Source organism: Crocodylus porosus, unplaced genomic scaffold, assembly GCF_001723895.1.
Source record: "Crocodylus porosus isolate Cpor-Errol unplaced genomic scaffold, CroPor_comp1, whole genome shotgun sequence".
Lineage (NCBI taxonomy): Eukaryota > Metazoa > Chordata > Crocodylia > Crocodylidae > Crocodylus > Crocodylus porosus.
In genome coordinates this window covers 64,793,629-64,816,826 of record NW_017728906.1, presented here as the reverse complement: position 1 = coordinate 64,816,826, position 23,198 = coordinate 64,793,629, and the positions used below count along the sequence as shown (strand labels likewise).

At 43.7% G+C, this 23,198-nt stretch overlaps 1 protein-coding gene across 1 annotated transcript in view; it reads left to right on the top strand.

The window, feature by feature from the left end:
* GRPR (gastrin releasing peptide receptor) overlaps window positions 1–23,198 on the top strand; it is a 36,461-nt gene that overhangs the window by 11,932 nt on the left and 1,331 nt on the right. The window contains exon 2 of the mRNA XM_019529274.1: window positions 12,640–12,991. Coding sequence (XP_019384819.1) covers window positions 12,640–12,991 — 352 coding nt within the window. The remainder of the gene's footprint in view (window positions 1–12,639; window positions 12,992–23,198) is intronic.

Sequence of the window (23,198 nt, the reverse complement as noted above, 5' to 3'; positions counted from 1 at the left end):
ATGTGTATAGATATATATGTGTGTGTGCATCTATATCTATATATATATAGATCTATATAGCTCTAGCTATATATATAAAAGATGATGTTTCATTTTAATCATAGAAAAATGTGGTTTTGGGGTTTCATTTTTAACTGAAAATTGGAGATTTTTTTAAATCAGAGAAAACTAAGATCCCTGTTCATAAATCATTCTGCAAACCTTGTATAATAAAAGCACTGAGTTTGTGGTGGGGAAGGGGCACAGGGACAACAGAGGACAGGCAAGTTTTGGGGAATTTTGCTGTGAACATTTTACGCAGATTTTTTTACATACTTGGGTTCCATTTGCAGACCAATGAATGTAGACTAAAATGTGCTGTAGCCCATACACAGTGTAGGAGTATTATGCCTTTTAATGTTATATTAAATTAGAAGGGCTCTTGAGCCCTTGATTTTAGGCAGGGATAGCTCCAGCAGGCGTGGCAAACAAATCCAGAACAGCCTCATGGTAAAAATTTTGGCTCTGAGCACATCAGTGGCCTTGGGCAGGAGCAGCTGATGCTCAGTCCTGTCCTCCAAAAGACCCATGGCTGAGCCAGAACAGACAAGTCCCACTTGTCTATGGAGGGATAGAGTAAGAAGAGGGAAGGGCTCTTTGAGGGAAACTGTTTCAGTCACTCCTGCCTGGTTTAATTTTGTTGTTGCAGAAGAATATGCTAGAAGGAGGTACCAAAGCAAAATCCCCAGGTGATCCCTCTATTCAAAATGGATTCAGTAGGAGAAGAGGAAGAAAGTTACTATATGATCCATGCTGGCATCTCACATCAGCACAGTTACATCCAGAGAGATGGAGATGCATATCATAAGGTATAAATAGACATCACCTTTGTGCTCTCGTACCATTTTTATGGAAGCACAAAGGGAAAGCAAGCAGGTGTCTGCACCATCTGGCATATCACAAATGCTCATATTTCATAGATTTCATAGACATTAGGGCTGGAAGAGACCTCAGAAGACCATCGAGTCCAGCCCCCTGCCCAAGGGCAGGAAGTCATCTAGGGTCAAAGGATCCCCGCAAGATAAACGTCCAAATGCTTTTTAAAGGAGTCCAGAGTAGGTGCTTACACCGCCTCTGGAGGGAGCCTATTCCAGGCCTTGGGGACTCAGACAGTAAAGAAGTTTTTCCTTATGTCCAGCCTAAAATGGTCTTGGAGGAGTTTGTGACTGTTGAACCTTGTCATTCCTTAGGGCGCTCTGGTGAACAGGCATTCCCCCAGATCCTGATGCACCCCCTGATATTTGTGGCGTGATAAAAGGTGGTAATAGTGGGGAAGCCTGGCTTTTGCTGCTTACAAAGATGTACCCCAGATATTCCCTGTAAGTGGAGAAAACCGGAGAATCTCTGGGTCGTGTTTCTGTAAGTGGGAAACACTGACTTTCTCCATGTATAGAAACGTGCTCTGGAGATTCCCCAGGGCACACCTCTGCAAGGGGGAAACACATTGCCCGCTATCCTGCAGGACAACAGGTGCTGTGTGTTTCACTCAGGGAAGTAGATCAGCTGTGCCAGAACACATTCCAACACAGCCACATGGCAGTGTCTTATTTATTCCCATATTTATACCCACTTATGCTGGAGCCTTCTCTTAGCAGTGTGGGAGTGTTCCCAATTCATGGCTCTGGCCAGAAACTCCTCTCAGCATGGTCACATTGTACCACTTTGGACTCATATTTCATGCAAATGGGCAGATTCTTTCATTAACAGTGGGCACTTAGAGGTCTCACATGAGGTTAGGGCCTGATGGTACAAAGGGGTTCCCAGACCCCACAAAGGAGACAGTGCAAGCCTACAGAGCTTGTCTCTAGGTTTGGCTTACAGGTTGTACCTATCAGAACTACCACGTGAGGTCCATCAAAGAGCTTTTATGGCAAGCCACAGAGGTACCCAAGTCACAGTTCATATACAAGTGGTTCAGCTGATGATCTGTAAGAGGGAAAGAGAGGAAAAAATAAAATAAAGTGTGTGAGGTGGCAATTCAAGTACGGCATGAAACAGAAAAGAAGACTAGAGCTGCCTGGGGCACCAGCACAGAATGGCCTCAGAATGGGAACCCAGACAAATGGAGCTAAATTAATTTAAATCTGAGGAAAACATCAGCTTTCCCCCCTACATTTACCAATGCTTATTTGATTTTGCAGCTCACACGGCAGCCACAGGAAGCTCCTTGGTAGTAAATGGAGAGGTTAAAAACACTACGGATTATGTGGCGTTGCTGTACGGGCACAGAACGTCCCACACTCTTGCATGCAGATAAAAAATCCCCTTAAGGTCTCTGTAGTTAGAAGTATCTGGACAATAATAAACCACAAACAGATTTTCAGCTAGCATAAATTTTCAGCTCCATTGTGGAATATAATGGAGCTAAAACACCAGACAAGGATCTACATTTTAGAAACACAAGCTCCAGTATGGGGGTTTGTTATAATTAGTGTCTTGAGAGTGTTTACATGTCACTTTTTTTCTTATGGACAAGCATTTGTCAGTTTATGTTTGTAGCTATGGTATTAATACTGATTGTCTGGAATTAAGTCATATTTATACATCTGAAGCTACAAAGTCCATTAAGTAGCATTATCTTTATAATTTCTATTATTAATGTAGAAGTAATAATACCATTTTTCAACAATTCCTTGCCATATTAAGTTCACTGGGAAAAATATTTACTATACAAATCCTTTGTCTATGGCATATATTAGAACAACATAACAAGTTGGTGATTTCAGCTGTGGTAGATAATTATCCATTGAGCACAATATAGATCCAGAAGGACAGTGCCTTTCTGGGATTCAGCAAAAAAAAAGACAAGTACTGTACTTAGATGTTATTAATCATTTTCAGCCTTTCTTCTTTTTTTAATTCTGGCAGTTAAAACAAATTTACAAGAAGCAAGAAAAATCAGCCCCCAGGCTGGTAGGGAGGCAGTTAACTTCTACTTGTTAAAACTTATTAGACTGAGAAATGCTTTCAGTGTTGTGTTGCTATTACCCTGCTTTTAAGGACAGAACAGGGATTAGAGAAGTTCAGACTTCCTTAGGTTCTCGTCTTGTTTCAGATTTGAGTAAACTTCATTGTACATAATTCATTTTAAAAGAAATTCATTGGAATTTAGGGCCAGTGGATTAGGCTCTGAACCTTGGCATTTGGTGAAGCTCAGAGGATGGAGTGCAAAAGTACCATTTACGCTGTCCTACTGGCCAGTTCAATACCAGATGAATCCTCCTGAACCAAGTACAGTATCTGTCAACTAAGGTGTGAGCAACCTTTTTCTGGCAGGTGGGCCACCAAGTAGTCCCACAGCCACCCTGAGTGCCACTCTAATACCCTTCCCCTGCCCAATCTGCTACTTTACCTTCTGCCTCCTTTCTTGTGATCCCTGCTTTACCTGCTGCTTTGCTTTCTCCCTCCTGCTCTCTCAGCTGCTGTGCTGCCTGTCCCCTCGCCAGGCTGCCATGTGCCACACAGAGGGCTGCCTCTGTCACTTGTGGTACAGATATTGCTACTTGTCCCTATCTCCCATTCTTCCCCACCAAAAAATTGTGCTAGCTGTGAAGCTGTTAAAAGTCACAGGAACTCTTAACTGCAAAAGTTTGCTGGGGTACAAGGGCTCTCTGACCTGGCCCATCTTGCAAGGCTGTGCTTCAGAATCAAGAAAAGGAGAGTGTAAGAACAGAGGACAGTGGTATCTGGGTCATCTTGTCCAGTCCACTTGCAATCATATAATACACTTTAACTCCAAAATGGTCCACAAGAACTCTGGCCCCTCCTGCTAAGACAAGCCACACAATGGCTCCTACCAGCCTATTACAAATTGGGATCTTAGTAGAAAAACATAAGACTTCCCAAACAATGATGTGCCACAGGTAGAAAGCAATGATAGTCTGGGGTCTTGTCCATACTGCTTTCATGGCACTTCTGATAGTACTGCCAACAAGCAGGCACTGCTCCTGATCTGTAAACGCTTCCCAAAATGAAGCAGTGAAGCTGCCCCAGAGATGCCCTCCAGTCCCTCCCCTGCCTTCCCCTCCCCTTGACTTCCACTCTTAAGCAAGACAGAGACCAATTTTGAAAGCAGCAACAGGGGGGGTGCCCTCACTGCCTCCCTTCTGGATTTGTTGTGTGTGGAGCAGGAGTGAATGGGCAGGGTATGCTTCTTAGGCACAGTCTCAAGAGCACCACAGAAGTAGCAGAGGGTGTTTTCAGTGCCTGGAGGTCCTGCACTGTTAGGGTTTATATGAAGCAATATAGTCAGATGATCCTAGGGAGTAAGCCATGCTTTATGCTACAGTCAGGCAAGACTGTCCCAACAATCCCTGCCAACCTGACTGGGAGGGGGAAACTCCTTCCCTCCCCCAAATCTGACAATCACTGTAACCCTGGGTATGTAAGACCCAGGAGCCAAGTACCTGAGATGCTTTTTAGAAGGATAAGAGAGAATGACCAATGCACCCTGCCCAGCCTTTTATCTCTACGCATGGTCCATCTCTTGTGGTAAAGAGGAATGCAAACCAAAAACAAAACAAACACAACAGGAGCCAGAGGGGAACAGATATGCCTTCCAGGCCTCTACATGTAAGCAACACATGTAAGCATGTAAGTCTTGAAGCAATGGGTTAAATACAAGGAGATAAGAAAAAAGGAACAGTCCTGGTACTGCTGTAGCAATTCAGTCCATCCTGAGGATTTCCCTATATACAAGGGAGGAATCTACACATTGCCCTATGGCAACGTTGTTACTCTGCTGTGCTTTAGTACTTCCTTTTGGAAATACTAATGCATGGCACAGTAAACGCCCGTACTGTGACATGCACACGGCACATGGTTAGTTTTAGCCACTATTTCGCCATAGTGGCACGCTAAAGTGAGGTGTAGATGTTATTTTGCCATAGTGGCATGCTGCTACAGAGTAGCTGTGGGTCACAGGTAGACTGACGTGATTTCTGTGTCATTGTAGCATGTTGCTACGGTGATGTAGGGTGACATGTAGATGCACCCAGGGGCTCCTAAAATGGTTAATGAAGCTAGCTGTAAATCAACACAGAAGCTTGCAGTATGGACCAAAAATCTAGTTCTGTGCTGTTATTAGGGCTGTACAAAACAGCACTATTCATTTTAACTTCCATTTTAACATTTTAATGGAACAGTGTTTCGTTTCCAGTTTCATTTGGTTTTGAAACTGCTGTTCCATTTCGTTTTGTCAAAACTATTTGTTGTTTTGACACTGTTTCAATGTTTTGCCCATAGGCTATAATGGAGAAGCACAAAACTGCCTACAACTTTGTCATTTCTTGCCTGATATGGATGAAACTTCAAGGATGGTAGCCCTTTCTGAGGCCATGAAGCCTGCCAAGTTTCAAGGAGACTGGTGCAGGGGTTTCTGGGAAACTGCACCTCAGGCTGTAGATGAGCAAAACTTATGATGTGGGTGACACTGTGTGTGTGTTAAGGTGCAGCGGGGTGAAAACTGTAGGCATGGTAGGCCCTGCTGAGGCCATAGAGCCTCCCAGCTTTCAAGGAGATAGGTGCAGGGATTTCTAGGAAACTGCACCTCAGGCTGCTGACAAGCAAAACTCGTGACATGGGTGGCACTGTGTGTGTGTGTGTGTGGGTTAAGGCATGCCCTCACTGGTGGTGGGTCCTCTACACAACACGGTAGTGTGCTGCCCCATTGAGGCCTCCTCCTCCCCTACAGCCTCAGTCCAGTCCACAACTTTAAATGACAACAGGTAATAACTCAGTAAGCAGCACAGTAGCACCAGCAGCATCTCAGACAGCCAAACTGTCACAGGTAGAGCTTATCTTTCCTTTCCTGCAGGAGCTTCTTCTCCAGGAGCTGCCAGACAACTCTCCCTGCCAGCCCCAGCCCTGGGGCTTAGATGGGCCCAGAGCCCTGCGTCCTTCCAGTCAGGTGCTCGGGGTGTTGGTCTAAGGACATGGCACTGGCAAACAAGGTCCTTTCCTTTGAGTCAATCTAAGCTGGTATGGTTTAGCAGACCAACTGAATAGTTAGTTACAGAAATATATCTTAGCAAGTTTTCGGGTTGAAAAACTTTTTTAAGTGGAGGAAGCAGCTGCAGTTGAGGGTGGGGGGGTGCTGTTCCTGGATGGAAGGAATAGTAAAGAAGCCAGAGGCTGGCATCATGCAATGCAGGCAAGAAAGCCAGTCAGCGAAAATGGAAATTGAGGCATCAGGGGATGAGGGAGATGCTGTAGTGGGGGTGGGAGAAGGGGGATGCAGCAGCTCAACACTAGTACTAGCTTTCATTGTCTTAGGCTTCTGAGCTGGAAGATAGGTTGGTAGTCAGACCCCAAGGCAGAAAACAGGGCAGTTCAAACAATGCTGCCCTTTATGCTATTTTTCCATCCCTTCCCCAGAGCACTCGGATTGGAAAGGACCTCAGGGAAAGATCACAGTCACTGGCCAGCTACACAGTCAATAATGAGAGCACTCCTTCCCTCCCCTTTCCCCCTGCTCCCCCTACCTCTCTTTATTTTCTGTTTCCCTGCAGACAAGCCCAGCTTGAGCTTCGAAACTTGAAACATTTCAAAACTTTTGAAACATTTCAATTGCCCTCATTTTGTTTTGAGGCTGTTTCAAAACCCTCCATTTCACTGTTTCGAGCTCGAAATAAGTCAGAACAAAAGAGTTGGTGAAATTTCGCACAGTCCTAGCTGTTAGATGGATTGCTTTCCCTTTGACTGTATGTGATGCGTTAAAAATGGAGTTTTAAAGATTCTTTTTTTCCCTAAGCGACTTGTATGATTTCCTTTGTAACTGCAGAGAATGACATCCCAAAGGCACACAGAATGCCAGCCGCTGTCCTGAATATGGTTCACAGAATGCTTCTGTGTAGCAGATCGGCTTCTAATAGGTGCAGTTGGGGCAGCACAGTTTAGTCTTTGAAGAGGTCAGTGGCTTGTTCATATTTTCAATCAAATCAGCAACCCAGTCTTTTTCATCCTTGTCTTTTGACATCTTGGAGCAATTGGAAATGACAGTAATTCTTTCTTATATCAGTTTTTATGTGGCAGAGTCTTCAGAGATATATTTTTCTTTTTAAACGTTGTCCTTTGCTATAGTGCATGAATCATATCATGTTTTTAATCTTTTGTAGGTGTTTCTTTAGTGGATTTTGAGCTGAAAAGTAGTCATATCACACAATAATTAGAGCGAATGAATCTGAGAGCTAGCTGGGGTAGCAAATAGAGGCAGGCAGCAGCTAAGTTTTTTTTATTAAGAGCCTGACACAGCTCTATGCTTCAGACTACCATTGTGTGGTAAGCATGTATTTTGTGGTGGGACAGGCCCTACCAGTGTTCTCACATGGACTTCTGTGAACATTTGTAATTAAGAGTTTCAGTTAAGTCACAGTTCAGCAGGGCACTTGAGAACATACTAGTATTTGACACTAGGGAGCTTCTGAAATAATGTTTAGGTATCCCCCAAATATGCAGCTATGACCAAGTGCAGGAGTTAAATACATTAAGTTTGTATGCTTTATTCTGATCCAACACCTATCAATGGAAAAATGTCTCATTTAATTGAAAGGGCACCACTACAATTTTCAATACTATTCTTGGACAATGCATTACTCACTGTACAGAGGTCAATGTGGATGTGCCTTGTAGGGATTTATGATCATTTTGAACCTAGTGTGTAGCAACTTAACAGGTAACAAAACAAACAAAGGGCCATGATGCTGAGTGGACATGGAAGATTTTAAACCAGTTTTAACCAGTTGTCCTGGTCTTTTTGAGTAGGAATGGCTCCCTTATCCCTGTTATACTTCAGGGCTTTGGCCAACATTACAAACTGTTATTGTGCGCATGCTAGTTATCATGTATAATATACCTACCTAGGAGAGGGAAACATGGAATCAGCATTATATCAGTCAGCTTGATTCTTCACAACTCTACAAATAGTCAGTCACATCTTCCAGTGATAGCTAGTGCTAAGGCAGTACGTTTTGCCTACAGAGTAGTAACCTGAGCCCTATATAGTTCATGCAGTCTGGAGCATGTTTCATGATAAGTCACAATAGCCATCACTAGAGATTGCAGAATCCAATCTTTTGCAACTTGGAAAGAAGATGATATGTATACTACTGGCAGATAAAATAAATCTTCAGGAAAAATAAATGCATAGGCCCCTGTTAAACATTACATATATTAATCAATTAAGTGGTTAATCGTGAATAAATTTAGACAGGCCACACATGCAAAGTAATTGTCACAGCATAAAAATGACCATTCAGTTATAAAAAGAGCCAACCAGCTACAAAGTTAGTGCTTGAAAATTTGTAACAACTCTGTTGCTGGTTTCTATCCAGCTTTCATTTGGGCATGTGGCAGGGCCCATAGAAAAAGTAGGAGGACTGCAAACAGATGCTGGCCAGGTCTGAAGTAATAATGGAACTGTCACATAAAAATGCAGAAGTTGAAGAGCATAACTAACTGGCTTTAAAGTCATGAGCGTCTTACTTCACAGCTTGAAATGAAGATGAGTGGTTTTTTAATTAATTATGAACTTCATGGTTGATTAAACTTCTACAGCAAAATTCTTGAAAGAAAAGTGCTATGGAAAGAAAGACTTGAGCCACGTGTAGTAACAAATGAGTAGCCTGACTTGTCACTCTTTGAACTTTGGGGACGCTGATACTTATATACTCTGTTTAGCCTCTACACTAGATAAGTCCTAGCATATCACACATTTCTTTACCCCACATAGAAAAAACAAGGACACAAGCTGCTTACACATCATTATATGAATGGAAGCCAAATTTAACATGAGAAGATTGTATGGAAAGATTCTATCAGAACATAAGCTAGGAAGAGTCCCATTAAAGTATTGGTAACAGCAGATGCCTATTAGATCAATGCCAGTAAGTTAAACAGTAATCCCCAAAATGAAAAAAATTTACCTAAGCCCACTGTTTCATTTTCAAACCTTATTTTTTGTATTACACTTCTGATAAATACCCATTCAACCTCACACTGTTTCCACTTGAAAACCTTATATTTTACTTTTTTAAACCTTCTCTCTCAGGCTTTATAAAATAAAGCAGATTCCCTAATAATCAGTGTTGGTCTTCTTTGCCATGTGTAGTCACATTCATCTCGTCTAAGGAAGGCATATCTTGTTAATATGCACCAATAATTTTGGAACAAATATGTTTTTATTATCTGCCTAATAAATCTTTGCTATTTGCCATTTTTTCTTTTCTTTTTTTTCTTTTTTTTTCCTTTTTTTTTCTTTTAGCCAGGCCTTTTATTATTTGTGCATATTACTGTATATGAGTGCTGTGAAAATATTCTGCCTATGAACAGATGATAAGCCAAACGCAGGATGTTCTTATTGAAGATAAAAGTACTACCTTTAGTCCCTGATTCAATAAAAAAAGTTTAAACAAATGCTGACTTAGCCTAACATTCATCCTTATGCTTATCCCAATTCAGCTGAAATAGGAACCTAGCAGAAACATGACTGACAAAATATATTCTTCCCTGCTCTATTACCTATTTAAGTTAAAAGAAAAAAAGAAAACCTGATGCAAGGTTGATGCCTGTATATAAATGTTATGAGTTACAATATTATGGTAATCATACCCAAAAAGTACCTAGGTATTAGGGGTGTGCAAAGTGGGCCGTATTCGATTCTGATTTGGCCCAATTTGGGGGACTGCGATTCAATTTGTTGATTCGAATCACTGTCCCAATTCAATTCGGCTGAATTTAAATCTGAAGATTTGATTCTGATTCGGAGAATCAGTGATTCATCCATAGACACAGCTTTAAATGTTTTTTTCTACATACGTCCAGGTACCAGGCATGGCTTGTGAATGCTGAAATGGTGTGGCGGATGCAGCATCCCACAGGAGTGGGAGTGGCCCCCCTGCATGCTCAGCAGCATACCCAGAAGTGGACCAGAAGTACTTCCAGTCCACTTCCAGGTCACCCGCCGAATGCATGGGGGACCTCTGCCCCTGCATACCCCCAGCTTGGTGATCAGCTGCAGGGAGACCCCAGGTGCCCACCCAGACCCAGGAGGCACCAATCTTTTTTGGTCCACTTCTGGGTCCACTGCTGAGCATGCTGGGGATCCCCCGCCATGCTCCCATGGGATCCTCCATCTGCCTCACCTTGAGCCGCCTGGTACCTTGAGGTAGAAAAAACATTTAAAACTGTGTCTATGTCAGACTAATTGAATCTCTGAATTGATTCGGAGGATTCCCCTTTGATTCAGAGAGAATAAAGGGTCTCCTGATTTGATTCATATTTGGAGATTAGGCCACCCAATCAGGCCAAATCTCCACCAAATCGAATGAGCGACTGAAGCTTTGCACAGCCCTACTAAGTATGTATGAAAACCTAACTATATAGCTTTGATCCAATTAGGTATATGGAGACTTTGAAATATATAATTCTCTGTACTTACTGCCTTTAGGCCTTACTGAAGTTATCCAATCAGTGAGTACTTTATATAATACATAGTATGTAACACTGAGATGTGAGATTCATCTCTTGTTGCTGTATTGCTTCTAATAATCTACTTCCTGGCCTTTTCATATCTCAGTGCAGACAGAAATAACTCTTGTAACATTTCCAAATGTACTTGGAAACATTTTTAAAGGGATGTGTCTCAGCCAGGGAACATTTATACATCCCCTGTCACATCCCTGGGTTGAATGCCTTAAAAGAGTTATGGCTTCATGCAGCCATGGATTTCCAGTTAGAAGGTTGCATTGGTAGTAGAAGATATTTCTGCTGGAGCAGAGAGCTGGAGAGGAGAGGTTAGTAGGGTATTGTGGGCCATGTGGGGGACTATAGGGGTCTGTGGAAGCAGGGTCTCCCCGCTGCTAGGTTTGCAATTCATAGGAAACTTATTGCATAAACCTCTTCTGTTCCCCTCTCACCAGTGGGAGTGAGGAGACTGGGGTGGGAGAGGTCAATGGTCTGATGGCAGCAAGGGGCAAGACAGAGGGCATAGTCCTACTAGAGACTGGCAATGCCTCAAGTCCCGGCAGCACCCTGAGCACTGGAGTTTAATAGTTTGGCAGGCTGTCAGTCCACCCTGCTCCCTTCCACCGCTCTGGAGCGCTATAGGATTTTGGAGGAACCATGGGTCCTCTATCCCCATGCATTCATTAGAAGAAATTAAATGTTCCCGAAGTAGTACCACATTTGTGCAGGTGGCCCTTGAAAGCGTATCAAGGGCATTTGAAATGTTTCAGTTGTTATTTCTGTCCACACACTTTGTAATAGTTATGGAAATGTATTGGGCAGGGGTTGTGATCTATAATATGCTGTTATATAAAAAGACTGCAGTTTTTAGTCTATGATATGACTTAACCATTAATTTAACAGTTATTTATTGTCCTTAGTAACCTTTAAAAGGGGAGGGCAAACAAAATATATCTGGTTTGTAAATTACATATAGTTTCCATTATCAAGAGCTTGAGTAACACTGTACGAAATTTGCATTGTTATTTCCAAAAACCCCTGACAGATGTTCATTTAAAGGCTTGATGAGATGTGATCCCTGATCCCAACAGTCATGCCTCTTGCCATGCCATGTGCATGGCATAAGGTACAACTCTGAGATTGGGAATAATATCCAAATCACACCATATGTGCCAACTCAGGGAGAGCTGATTCTTGGACCCCAGTCACACCTTAAATTTAAGGTGCCATGCAAACAAGAGATAGACAGACAGATAGATATGGTAGAACATATTCATACAATGCTGGACATTTTTATGACTTGTTCCTCATTTTACAGCACATTGAACTGCGTGCACATACAGCAGCCTTCCTATTTACATTGAAATTAACATGTTAAGAAGTTAAATTTGTGTAAACGGGGCCAAAATGCAAGCTTTTTTTCTTCTTTAATAATCCTTAACAGTATTCATGAAGCATGGACTTTGACATGTGTACATCAATCCAGATTTCTTGTTATATGTGGCTATTTCATTTCAAGGTCTTCTCATTGCATTTATGGGTTGTATGTGCAGTTTGCTTGTGCATTGAATTGTAACTCAAAGGATCTCTGTTGAGTATGAGATGCAATTTCTTTCTTTGAGACGTCTGTTCTAAAAACAGTAGTTACTTGGAGTGGTTATAATTAAATATAGGCAAATGGAAATTTCAGCCTGAAAGACCAAAGGTAATTAGAGTGGACATAATGTCTTCTATAATTTTGAAAAGCATATGGGCTGACTTTCAGAGTGCTGTGTACTCACAATTGCAATTGAAATTAATGGAAGTTTTACTAGCTCTTTCAGCAATATCTAGTCCAGTTTCCATGAACAATACTGAAGGGTATACACTAATGTATGTTTGGCAAGTAAAATCTGACTTATTTTACTTCCTCTTGATTCCATTTGTACATATATGCACAAATTTCTAGATAGATAGATAGATAATATTTCAGAAAATATATGCACGAATTTTGGAATATATGTGTTGAGAATCAATACACTGATGGTCTTTTCTACTGAAAGGGGAAATAGTTCAGGATTGGACAAGAATAAATTTGTCCCAACCCAAGTAATGTTCAGTGTTGTCATTAGTAAAAGGGTCATTTCTTTTTGTTCTTAGGTATAAAGCAATAGTGAGACCAATGGATATCCAGGCCTCCCATGCGTTCATGAAGATTTGTGTGAAAGCTGCTATGATTTGGATTTTATCCATGCTGCTTGCCATTCCTGAAGCTGTATTTTCTGACATGCACCCTTTCCATGATAAAGGCACTAACAAAACATTCATCAGTTGTGCTCCCTACCCACATTCTGATGGCCTGCATCCAAAAATTCATTCAATGGCTTCATTTCTGATCTTTTACATCATCCCCTTGTCAGTCATTTCAGTTTATTATTATTTCATTGCTAAAAATTTGATCCAGAGTGCTTACAACATGCCAGTGGAAGGAAATGTTCATGTGCGGAAACAGGTATGAATTTATTTCTACTTGCAAGAGTGACATGTTGCATGCCCAGGAGTTGGAGTGATCTGAAACTTGTATCTTGTACAACGAATTTTGCAATAAGAGGGCATAGATCTTTTATGTTAATACTGGTGGCATAAATAGGTCAGAGGTGTGAGAATATGACCCTGTCATTGTACAACATGAATCAGTTAAACTGGTTTGGGGCTCTGAATACAGATACGTAAGCCTGGTTGGTTACCATGGCAAACACAGTAGGAAATATATGCCAGAGTTTGGAAATTTATTGACTAGGATATGTAAAGGGAAAAGAATCAGAGCAAGCAAAGTGTTTTAAAATTGAAATCTAGTGGCTATACAAAGAAAACTTAATTAAAAATTACCAAAGCCCCCTTTTCAGAGATAGGGTATCAGTTAAAGTCTTATATTCTGTCAAGCCATCCAGAGAGAAAAAAGAACTACAACTCAGATCTGTTTTCAGTTCTAAGTTGTAAAGGATAGTCACTGTCTTTGTTATGACAAAACAGATATGTAAAAGTAAAGGGGAAGAGGAAGCAGGACAGTAAATGTGGGGGAAATTCTACCTTTTTATTGACATTCTCATGACACAAAGTGGCCAGTCAGTTATTGAGTGCTGCTGTGGCCTGCTAGATTGCTGCTGCTCTGGACTTGTGCTTGCTTGCCTGGTCTTGAACATTACCTGGCTGTTCGGGTCAGATCCCTCCCTTTGACAAGTCTTCCTCTGGCAGGGCAGGACGGGCTGTTTCCTTATGGGGTGCACTGCAATACAGTTGGAATTACAGAGAGAGAAAGAGAGGAATAGAGGACAGGAGGAGGGTAATAGGCAACAGAAAGGAATATTTGAGGGAAGGGAAGACAGAGCTGGGTCTCTGTGGGATCCTTATAGATGCAGTGGTGTTAATCATGCATCCTATCTGGTGCATGGAAGTTGGGCCATCACAATTATGCTGTGATCTTCAAGGCCACAAATAAACAAAGGACAAATTCCCTAGAGCAAAGGGAAGACCTGACAGCCCTTATTCCTCTTATGGGAAACCTTCAGTTCTTCATTCTTCCCTCCAAGTAACTTTTCCTAAAGAACACAAGAGGAGGTTATATGAGAAATAGCCCAGCCCCTTATTATTTCTTTGCTAATTAGCCAAATTTCCAACACACCAATTTTGTTCCCTACATTTGTAGTAAGAGAGTGCATCTACATGTGAAATTAATTTGACATGATAAACCCCAACACAGTTCATGCCAGAGTTTATTGCTCCTGGGTACAGCATTTACACATGAACCTGGGACCACAGCATGTTGAGCCAGGGCAGAGCAGCTCTGACTGGCAGAAGGTCCTGGGAGTCAGCTCCTGCTCAGCTCAACATGCTGTGGAGGAGCTGGCTGGGGCATGCGGGTGCTACAGTGTGAGGCTAGCTAGCAGGCAGCTCTGTACTGTGCACCTTTACGTCCTAGTCAGGCCTGGTCACCATCTACATGTGTGTTGTGGTACAGTAAATAACTTTGTCATAAAGTAGTACTTGTGTTGGGCAGTACTATCCTATGGCAGAGTTAATTAATTTACTCTGGCCTAATAGCACCACTCATGTATACGATAATGCTTTACTGTGGAGCTACTTAGGCAACTGTATGATAATGTATCATGTAGATACACCCACATGCTTCTCTTTTATACCAGGCATGATCTCAATATACCCCTGCTTTATATCTTCGATAGGCTCTTGGATCTGGACAAATTCAGTCTCTTTATTTCCATTTTGTCCTTTCCTACCAGCTGTTATTGTTAACAGTGGAGAAATGTTTTATAAACCTTCATTTGGTGTCCTATAGCTGAACTCACTGTTGAGGCAAACAAGCTAAGACCCAATTAATACAGCAGTTCTCTGTTCACATTTAGTGGTTGGAGATGTATTGGTCTAAGGCTGATTCAGTGAAAGAGGGCTTAACCTCAGTCTAAATGAACAATTTACACTGGTTTAACTTGGTTTTTAAAATGATACAAGCATGTGTGGATATATCTATTTGAGAAGCGGGGGTGGTTTGACTTACATTTGTTCCCAGTTGACTTAAACTAAGATGAAGCAACCTATTCTTGTTCTAGAGCATGTATAAATTCATAGAATCATAAAATCATAAAAAATAGGGTTGGAAGGGACCTCAGGAAGTCATCTAGTCCAACCCGCTGATCAAAGCAGGACCATTCCCAATTACATCATTTGAGCCAGGGCTTTGTCAAGTCAAGCCTTAAAAATCACAAAGGACAGAGATTCCACCACCTCTCTAGGTAACTTGTTGCAGTGCTTCACCACCCTCCTGGTGAGAGAGCTTTTCCTAATATCCAATCTAAACCTCCCTTGCTGCAACTTGAGATGATTGCTCCTTGTTCTGTCATCTGCAGGGATCCTGGTTTTTTCTGTTTAAAAATCGCATATTCTCTGATAAAAAACCCCAAATCTGTAATTAAAATGAAACGCCGCTATGTATAGGTATCAATTGATCACAATGTTTTATTGACATATTTACAATTTTAAAGAAATTTGGAAGCCTACTGGTGCCTTAATCACTGTAATAAAATAAATTCTAAGTATCTATAAATTTTGGTATTTGATCTTGGGTTTTTTATTATGGAAATCTGAGCTCCGCCTACCCCTTTCGCTCACCAGGAATGAGGTCCAGGCTCCTAACTCCGAAGCCACAGCCCCCCAGCCCTGCTTGTGCCCTTCACTCCCCATCCATAGCATCCTTGCCCCGCTGGTGGCCCTCCCCCCCACAGCCCCCCAAGCCCTGCTAATGCCCCTGACTCCCCCGCCCCAGCCCTGCCAGAGGGGGCCCCCAGCTGTCAGGCCTAAGAGGCCACAGACCCAGGTCCACAGCCTCCTGCCCTCCACAGCAGCACCTGACCCCAGCTGCTGCCCATGGGAAGCAGTGACTGCTACAGCACAGCGGAGTGTAGAGCCCAACTCCCCCTCCTCCACAGGCAGCATGGCCCATCATAGGGATGGGGGCAGGTGCAGGCTGCCTGTTGCAGGGTTGGACTCTGTGCACTGCTGCCCTCCCCCCCGGGGCCTCTGTAACCCAATGGGTGGGACCCAGGGCAGCAGAGCAGGGCCAGGCAGAGAAGCTTGATACCACTGCTGCAGGCTCTGTGCTGGCATGGTGAGGTTACCTCTCCTGCCTGGCATCAGCAAGGGGCAGAACTCGACACTGCCACCCCTGCTGCTGCAGGGAGGACAGGGAGCATTTTGTCCACTCTGCCCTGCTGCGCCAGGTCCTGCCCACTGGGCTACACAGACCGGGGGCGGGGGGTGAAAAGCAGTAGGGTGATGAGCCAGAGCCCACAGCAGGCAGCTTGCCCCTGTCCCATGCACTTATCTGAGAGGCATGTACACCCCCTACCCAGGAGTGCACATAAGCCGTAGGTCCCAGCCCCACACACCACCCCAGCTGGGCAGCAGCCTCAGTGCCAGCTGCAGCCGCAGCCCTTCCCAGCTCCCTCCCACCCTCTGGGGGCTTCAATCCACCCTCCCCCCTCACCAGACTTATCTGTGGGAGCTGCTCTCCAGGCTGCCAGGTGGCCATGTGCTTGTGTGAGCTCGCACATGCCTGACCACCCTTCTCCCACTCCTCCCAGCCCCTTGCAGGCTGAAACTCTGCCAGCCTTCAGAATGCTGCTTGCAAATTTGGAACAATCCATGTGTCTCTCTGTTAAAATGAAAAATCTCCATTTTTCTCAGTTAAAAGTGAAAATCCGCATTTTTTTCTGTTTTTTCCATGGGTAATGGAAAACCCAGATCCCTGGTCATTTGTCACTGCTAAAAACAGTCTAGCTCCATCCTCTTTGTAACCACCACTCAGGTAGTTAAAGGCTACTATGAAATCCCCTCTCAGTCTTCTCTTCTGAAGACTAAATAAACCCAGTTCCCTCAGCCTCTCCTCATAAGTCCCAAACCATTTTTTTTTGCCCTTCTCTGTACTTTCTCCGACTTTTCCATTTTCTTTCTGTAGTGGGGGACCCAAAACTGAACACAGTACTCCAGATGTGGCCCCACCAGTGAAGAATACAGTGGAATAATTACTTCGCTCTGCTAGCAACGCTCCTACTAATGCAACCCAGTACATTGGTAGCCTTCTTGGCAACAAGGGAACACTGCTGACTCATATCCATCTTATTGTCCACTTTAATCCTCAAGTCTTTTCTGCAGAGCTGCTGCTTAGCCAGTCAGTTTCCAGGCTTTAGGAGTGCATGGGATTCTTCCATCCTAAGTGCAGGACTTTGCACTTGTCCTTACTGAACCTCATGAGATTTCTTTTGACTCAATCCTCCGATTTGTCTAGGTCACTCTGAATCCTAGCCCTAACATCATTTGAATCTACTTCACGCCTCAGCTTGGTGTCATCCATGAACTTGCTGAGGATGCAATCCATCCCATCTTCCAGATCATTAATGAAGATATTGAACAAAACATGAGCATCTGCAGATCGGGCTTAGAGTAGTAATCAATGGCTTGATGTCTAGTTGGCAGCCAGTATCAAGTGGAATGCCCCAGGGGTTGGTCCTGGGGCAGGTTTTGTTCAGTGTCTTCATCAATGACTTTGAATGTGGCTTAAAGTTCATCCTCAGCAAGTTTGCGGATGACACCAAGCTGGGGGGAGTGGTAGATGCACTGGAGGGTAGGGGTAGGACTAGGCTTCAGAGATACCTAAATAAATTGGAGGATTGGGCCAAAAGTAATCCCATGAGGTTCAACAAGGACAAGTGTAAAATCCTGCACTTAGGATGGAACAAACCTATACACCGGTACAGACTGGGGACTGACTGGCTGTGCAGCAGCTCTGCAGAAAAGGACTTGAGGGTTACAGTGGACAATAAGCTGAATCTGAGCCAACAGTGTGCCCTTGTTGCAAAGAAGGCTAATGGCATACTGGGCTGCATTGGTAGGTGTGTTGCCAGTAGGTCAAGGGAACTGATTCTTTCCCTCTATTCAGCACTGGTGAGGCCATGTGTGGAGTACTGTGTTCAGTGTTGGGTCCTCCACTACAGAAAGGATGCAGACAAATTGGAGAGAGTCGGGTGGAGGAAAACAAAAATGGTTCAGGGGTTGGGGGACATGACTAATGAGGACAGACTAAGAGAACTGAACTTACTTAGGCTAGAGAAGAGATGACTGAGGGGGGATTTAATAGCAGCCTTCAACTGCTTGAAGGGGGGTTCAAAAGAGGATAGAGCTAGACTGTTCTGACTGGTGGCAGATGACAAAACAAGGAGCAATGGTCTCAAGTTGCAGCAAGGGAAGTTTAGGTTAGATATTAGGAAGAATTTTCTCACTGGAGGGGGATAGTAAAACACTGGAACAGGTTACCCAGAGGGGTTGTGGAATTTCCATCCTTAGAGTTTTTGAAGACAAAGCTAGACAAAACTTTGGCTGGGATGATCTAGTCAGGGATAGTCCTGCTTTGAGCAGGGGGTGGACTAGATGTCCTGCTGAGGGCTCTTCTAACCCTAATTTTCTGTGATTCTATGGTTCTAAAACCAGCCCCAGGACTGACCCCTGGGACACTCCACTTGACATTGGCTGCCAACTAGACATTGTACCATTGATTACTACCCGCTGAGCTCAACAATCCAGCCAGATTTCTATCTGCCTTATAGTCCATTTATCCAACCTATTCTTCCTCAGCTTGCAAGAATGCTGTGCAAGATGATGTCAAAAGCCTTGCTATGGTCAAGGTATATTATGCCCACTGCTTTCCCCACATCCATGGAGCCAATTATCTCATCATAGAAGGCAATCAAGTTGGTCAGGCATGACTTGCATTTGGTGAATCCATGCTGACTGTTCCTAATCACCTTCTCAAAGTGCTTGAGGATTCCTTGAGGATCTGCTCCATGATTTTTCTGGGGACTGAGGTCTGCTGACTGCTCTGTGGTACCCTGGATCTTCCTGCTTCCCTTTCTTAACGATGGCACTATATTTTCCCTTTTCCAATTGTCTGGGACCTCCCACAGTTGCCATGATTTTTCAAAGATGATAGCCAGTGGCTCTGCAGTCACATCAGTCAACTCCCTCAGCACCCTTGGAGGCATCCCGTCTGTGCATGTCCAGCTTTTCTAAATAGTCCCTAATTTCTTTCATCACTGAGGGCTGCTCACCTTCTCCCCAAGCAGTGCTGCCTAGTGCAGTAGTCTGGGAGCTGACCTTACCTGTAAAGACTGAGGTAATAAAGGCATTGAGTACTTCAGCCTTTTCCTCATCATTTGTCACAAGGTTGCCTCTCCCATTCAGTAAGGGACCCACACTTTCCCTGACCTTCCCCTTGTTGCTAACATACTTGTAGAAATCCTTCTTGTTACCCTTCACGTCCCTTGCTAGCTGCGACTCCAATTGCATTTTGGCCTTCCTGACTTCATCCCTGTATGCCAGAGCAATACTCTTGTACTCCTCTCAAGTTGTTTGTCCAAGCTTCCACTTCTGGTAAGATTACTTTTTGTGTTTTAGCTCACTGAAGAGTTTTCTGCAAAGCCAAGCTAGTTGTTTGCCACATTTTCTATTTTTTCTGCACATCAGGAAGATTTGTTCCTACATCCTCAGTCAGGTTTGTTTAAAATACAACCAGTTCACCTGGGCTGCTTTCCCCCTCAGATGGGCCTCCCAGGGGATCCTGCCCATCAGTTCCCTGAGGGAGTCAAAGTCTGCTTTTCTGAAGTCCAGGGTCCATGCTCTGCTGCTCTCCTTTCTTCCTGTTGTCAGGATCCTGAACTTGATCATCTCGTGGTCACTGCTGCCCAACTTGCCATCCCCTTTTACATCTTCAACCAATTTTTCCCTGTTTGTGAGCAGCAGTTCAAGAAGAGCATGGCCCCTAGTTTGTGTCTTCAGCACTTACACCAAGAAATTGTCTCCAACACTCTCCAAAACTTCCTGGGTTGTCTGTGCACTGCTGTATTGCCCTCCCAGCAGCAGATGTCAAGGTGATTGAAATCCCCCATGAGAACCAGGGCCTGTGATCTGGAAACTTCTGCTAGTTGTCTGAAGAAGGCCTCATCTACCTCATCCTCCTGGTTTGGTGGTCTATAGCAGACACCCACTACAACATCGCCTTTGTTGCTCTCCCCTCTAACCTTAACCCAGAGACTTTCAACAGGACTATCTCCATTTTCATACTGGAGCTCTTAGCAATCATACAGCTCTTTTACTCCTCCTCTTCTTCTCCCCTGTCTGTCCTTCTTGAACAGTTTATACCAATCCATGACAGTACTCCAATCATGAAGCTATCCCACCAAGTCTCCGTTATTGTAATGACATCATAGTTCCTTGATTGTGCAAGAAATTCCAATTCTTCCTGCTTGTTTTCCAGACTCTGTGCATTGGTGTATAGACACCTGAGGTGACTAGCTGATTGCCCTACTTTCTCAGGAAGAATGAGGCCTCCCCTGTTGCCCCCTCCTGCTTGTGCTTCCTTCAGGTCCCCCACTTAAAATGGATTTAGCTCCCCCACTTAAAATGGATTGAATTAATGCAGCTTTCTCACACAGTCCATTTGTTATATGGTAGTACAACATGGGTGTAACAATATGCTTCCTGCACATTAAAAAGAGGTATATCCACAAAGTATTTTTCTTGTGTTCCTTTTGAATATTTATATGTTGCTTTCTTCCATTCTGCCCATACTCTTGCTGGTTTGACAACTGCTTTGATTAATGAGCAAAGTGGGGCAGAAATAAAAACAGTCATTTTTCTTCCATCTTCCCCACTTTTGGTTTTATGGACTGCGTTATAAGGATAGCAAAAAGACAGTCTGCTCTCGCACAGTCAGTCAATTATTTTCCTCCTGCGGTGCGTTCAGTAGCTATAGGTCTCTGTCTGAGATAACTGATATTGATTTCTTTCTTCCATTGTTTCCTTTCTTTCTACTGCAGATGTGGGCCACAAAAGAGTCAGCATCAAATTAAAGAAACACTTTAAAAGAATATATAATTTAGTGGTAGAGATACCGATTCCAACAGCTTTAATTTTCAGTCAGTTCTTGGGACAGCTTTGGCTTTCCCATGGTGTACATTAAACCTTTCTGAATTCAATAGCTAATTTTCAGCTTTTACTATTAGGAAGAACACAAAATCATGACATGCTAGGCCAGTGTCTTGTTGCTTATTCCCTGTATGCACAAGGAATGATCCATTTGAGAAACTCAGTTCTTAATTTATGCACCTTTGGGAAGTTAATCTTTCATGTGGACAACAGAGATATTTGATTTACCTTACTGGATCAGAAGATAAAAGCCCCAGATCCACCTCATGCAGTAGCCAGTGGGGGTGTGTGAAATGGGCCATATTCAGTTCGGATTTGGCCCAGTTCAGGGGATAGTGATTTTATTCATTGATGTGGATCACTTTCCTAATTCAATTTAGCTGAATCTGAATCTAAAGATTTGATGCTGATTCAGAGAATCAGCAATTCAGCAATAGACACAGCTTTAAATGTTTTTTTTCTATATACCTCAAGGTACCAGGCATGGCTTGTGAATGCTGCAATGCTGGGGCAGATGGAGTGTCCCACAGGAATACAGGGGGCCCCCCTGCATCCTTGGCAGCAGACCCGGAAGTGGATCAGAAGTACTTCCAGTCCACCTCCGGCTCTGCAGTCTAGCACACGGTGGACCTCCCCCACATCCCTCCAGCACAGCAATCAGCCCTGGGGGGACCCTGGGTGCCCCCCCAGATACAGGAAGCACCAGTTGCAGAGTGGGAGGAGTGTGGGGTGGGTCCCCCGCATGCTCCACTGTGGACCCAGAAGTGGATCAGAAGTGCTTCCACTGCCAGGCATGCTGGGGACACCCCTCCCCACCGCACTCCCATGAGACTCTCCTCACGAGCGTCTCAGTGTTCACGAGCTACCTGGTACCTTGAGGTATGTAGAAAAAGCATTTCAAGCTATGTCTATGTCGGAATCGTTGAATCTCTCTGACTCTCTCCAAATCGATTTGAAGGGTTCTGATCCGATTCAGAGAGATTAAAGGGTCTCCTGATTCAATTCAGATTTGGAGATTCGGCTGCTGAATCAGGCTGAATCTCCGCTGAATCAAATCAGCGACTGAAGCTTCGCACAGCCCTAGCAGCCAGTACCTAATAGCACAAACCACATGCCTGACTGCAGTGTTCTACATAAGGCAAAACATGTGCATTTTTAAAATGGTAGGCTGATCCAATTTTTCTATAGATCTCATAAGTTTTAATGCCTTAAATGAGTTCCCTCTAATTCTTTTTCCAAGGGAAAATGTGTGTAATATCTACAGACTTAGCTCAATCCTTGCCATACCCTTAAGTGTCCTTGTTGCCTTCTCTATATCCTTTCAGTCTTACCCCTGTTACTGCTAAAAATGAGGCAGTCAGAACTGAGCCCTTTAGCTTGTAAGGCTCTAGTTGTGATCATGTGTTCCATGGATGCAGAAAAGCAGAGGGGCCATGGGCATTGTGCATGACTTCAAGTCTTGCTCAGGAAAATGGGCTAGTGGCAAGAGTTGAACTAAAAGCAGAAGGTGAAGAGGTAGGACACTGACCATAGAGGGGAGTTCATACTCGATTATCCTGGCAGTGCAGCCTCTGTAGTAGCAAGCTCCTGGTGATGCTCAGCAAGGTTTTCCAGAGGTTTCAGTTGAGTAAAGCAGCTTAGCTTATCTTCTCTTCTGGATAGTGCATCACATCTTAGGTCCAGTCTGCATTAAGAAGAAAGGTATGTTCAACAGTAACATTGCTAATGTAACTGTTCCTTGCCTACATACATACCCCTTGTGTGCAAGCAAGGAAAGCTGTAGCTTTACTTTGCTACAGCTGGTTGGGTTGAACTTTAGGCTTTTCCTTAGGATTGCTTCCTGGGGTTCACCTTGACCAACTGAAGTAAGGTAAAACTGAAGTTTGACCGGTCCGTATGAGGTCCGTACAATGTGTTAGTGGGCACCTTTTAAAAACATACCTTTCCTTAGTGCAATGCAGGCCTAAGAAAGTCTTACAATCCATCTTGCTCCTCTCCCATCTTGGCACCAGCTTCTTCAGCTGGAGGACTGGGGAAGTCAGTCCTGAGATAAGCCCACTCCACAATTCCTTTGCATATACTCTGTAGAAAGAGATCTGTCTCTTTCTGCTTCTCCAATTCAGCAACTCTCTGGCCTCCAGATACTGCACATGGGCCCAGCGGCCTAA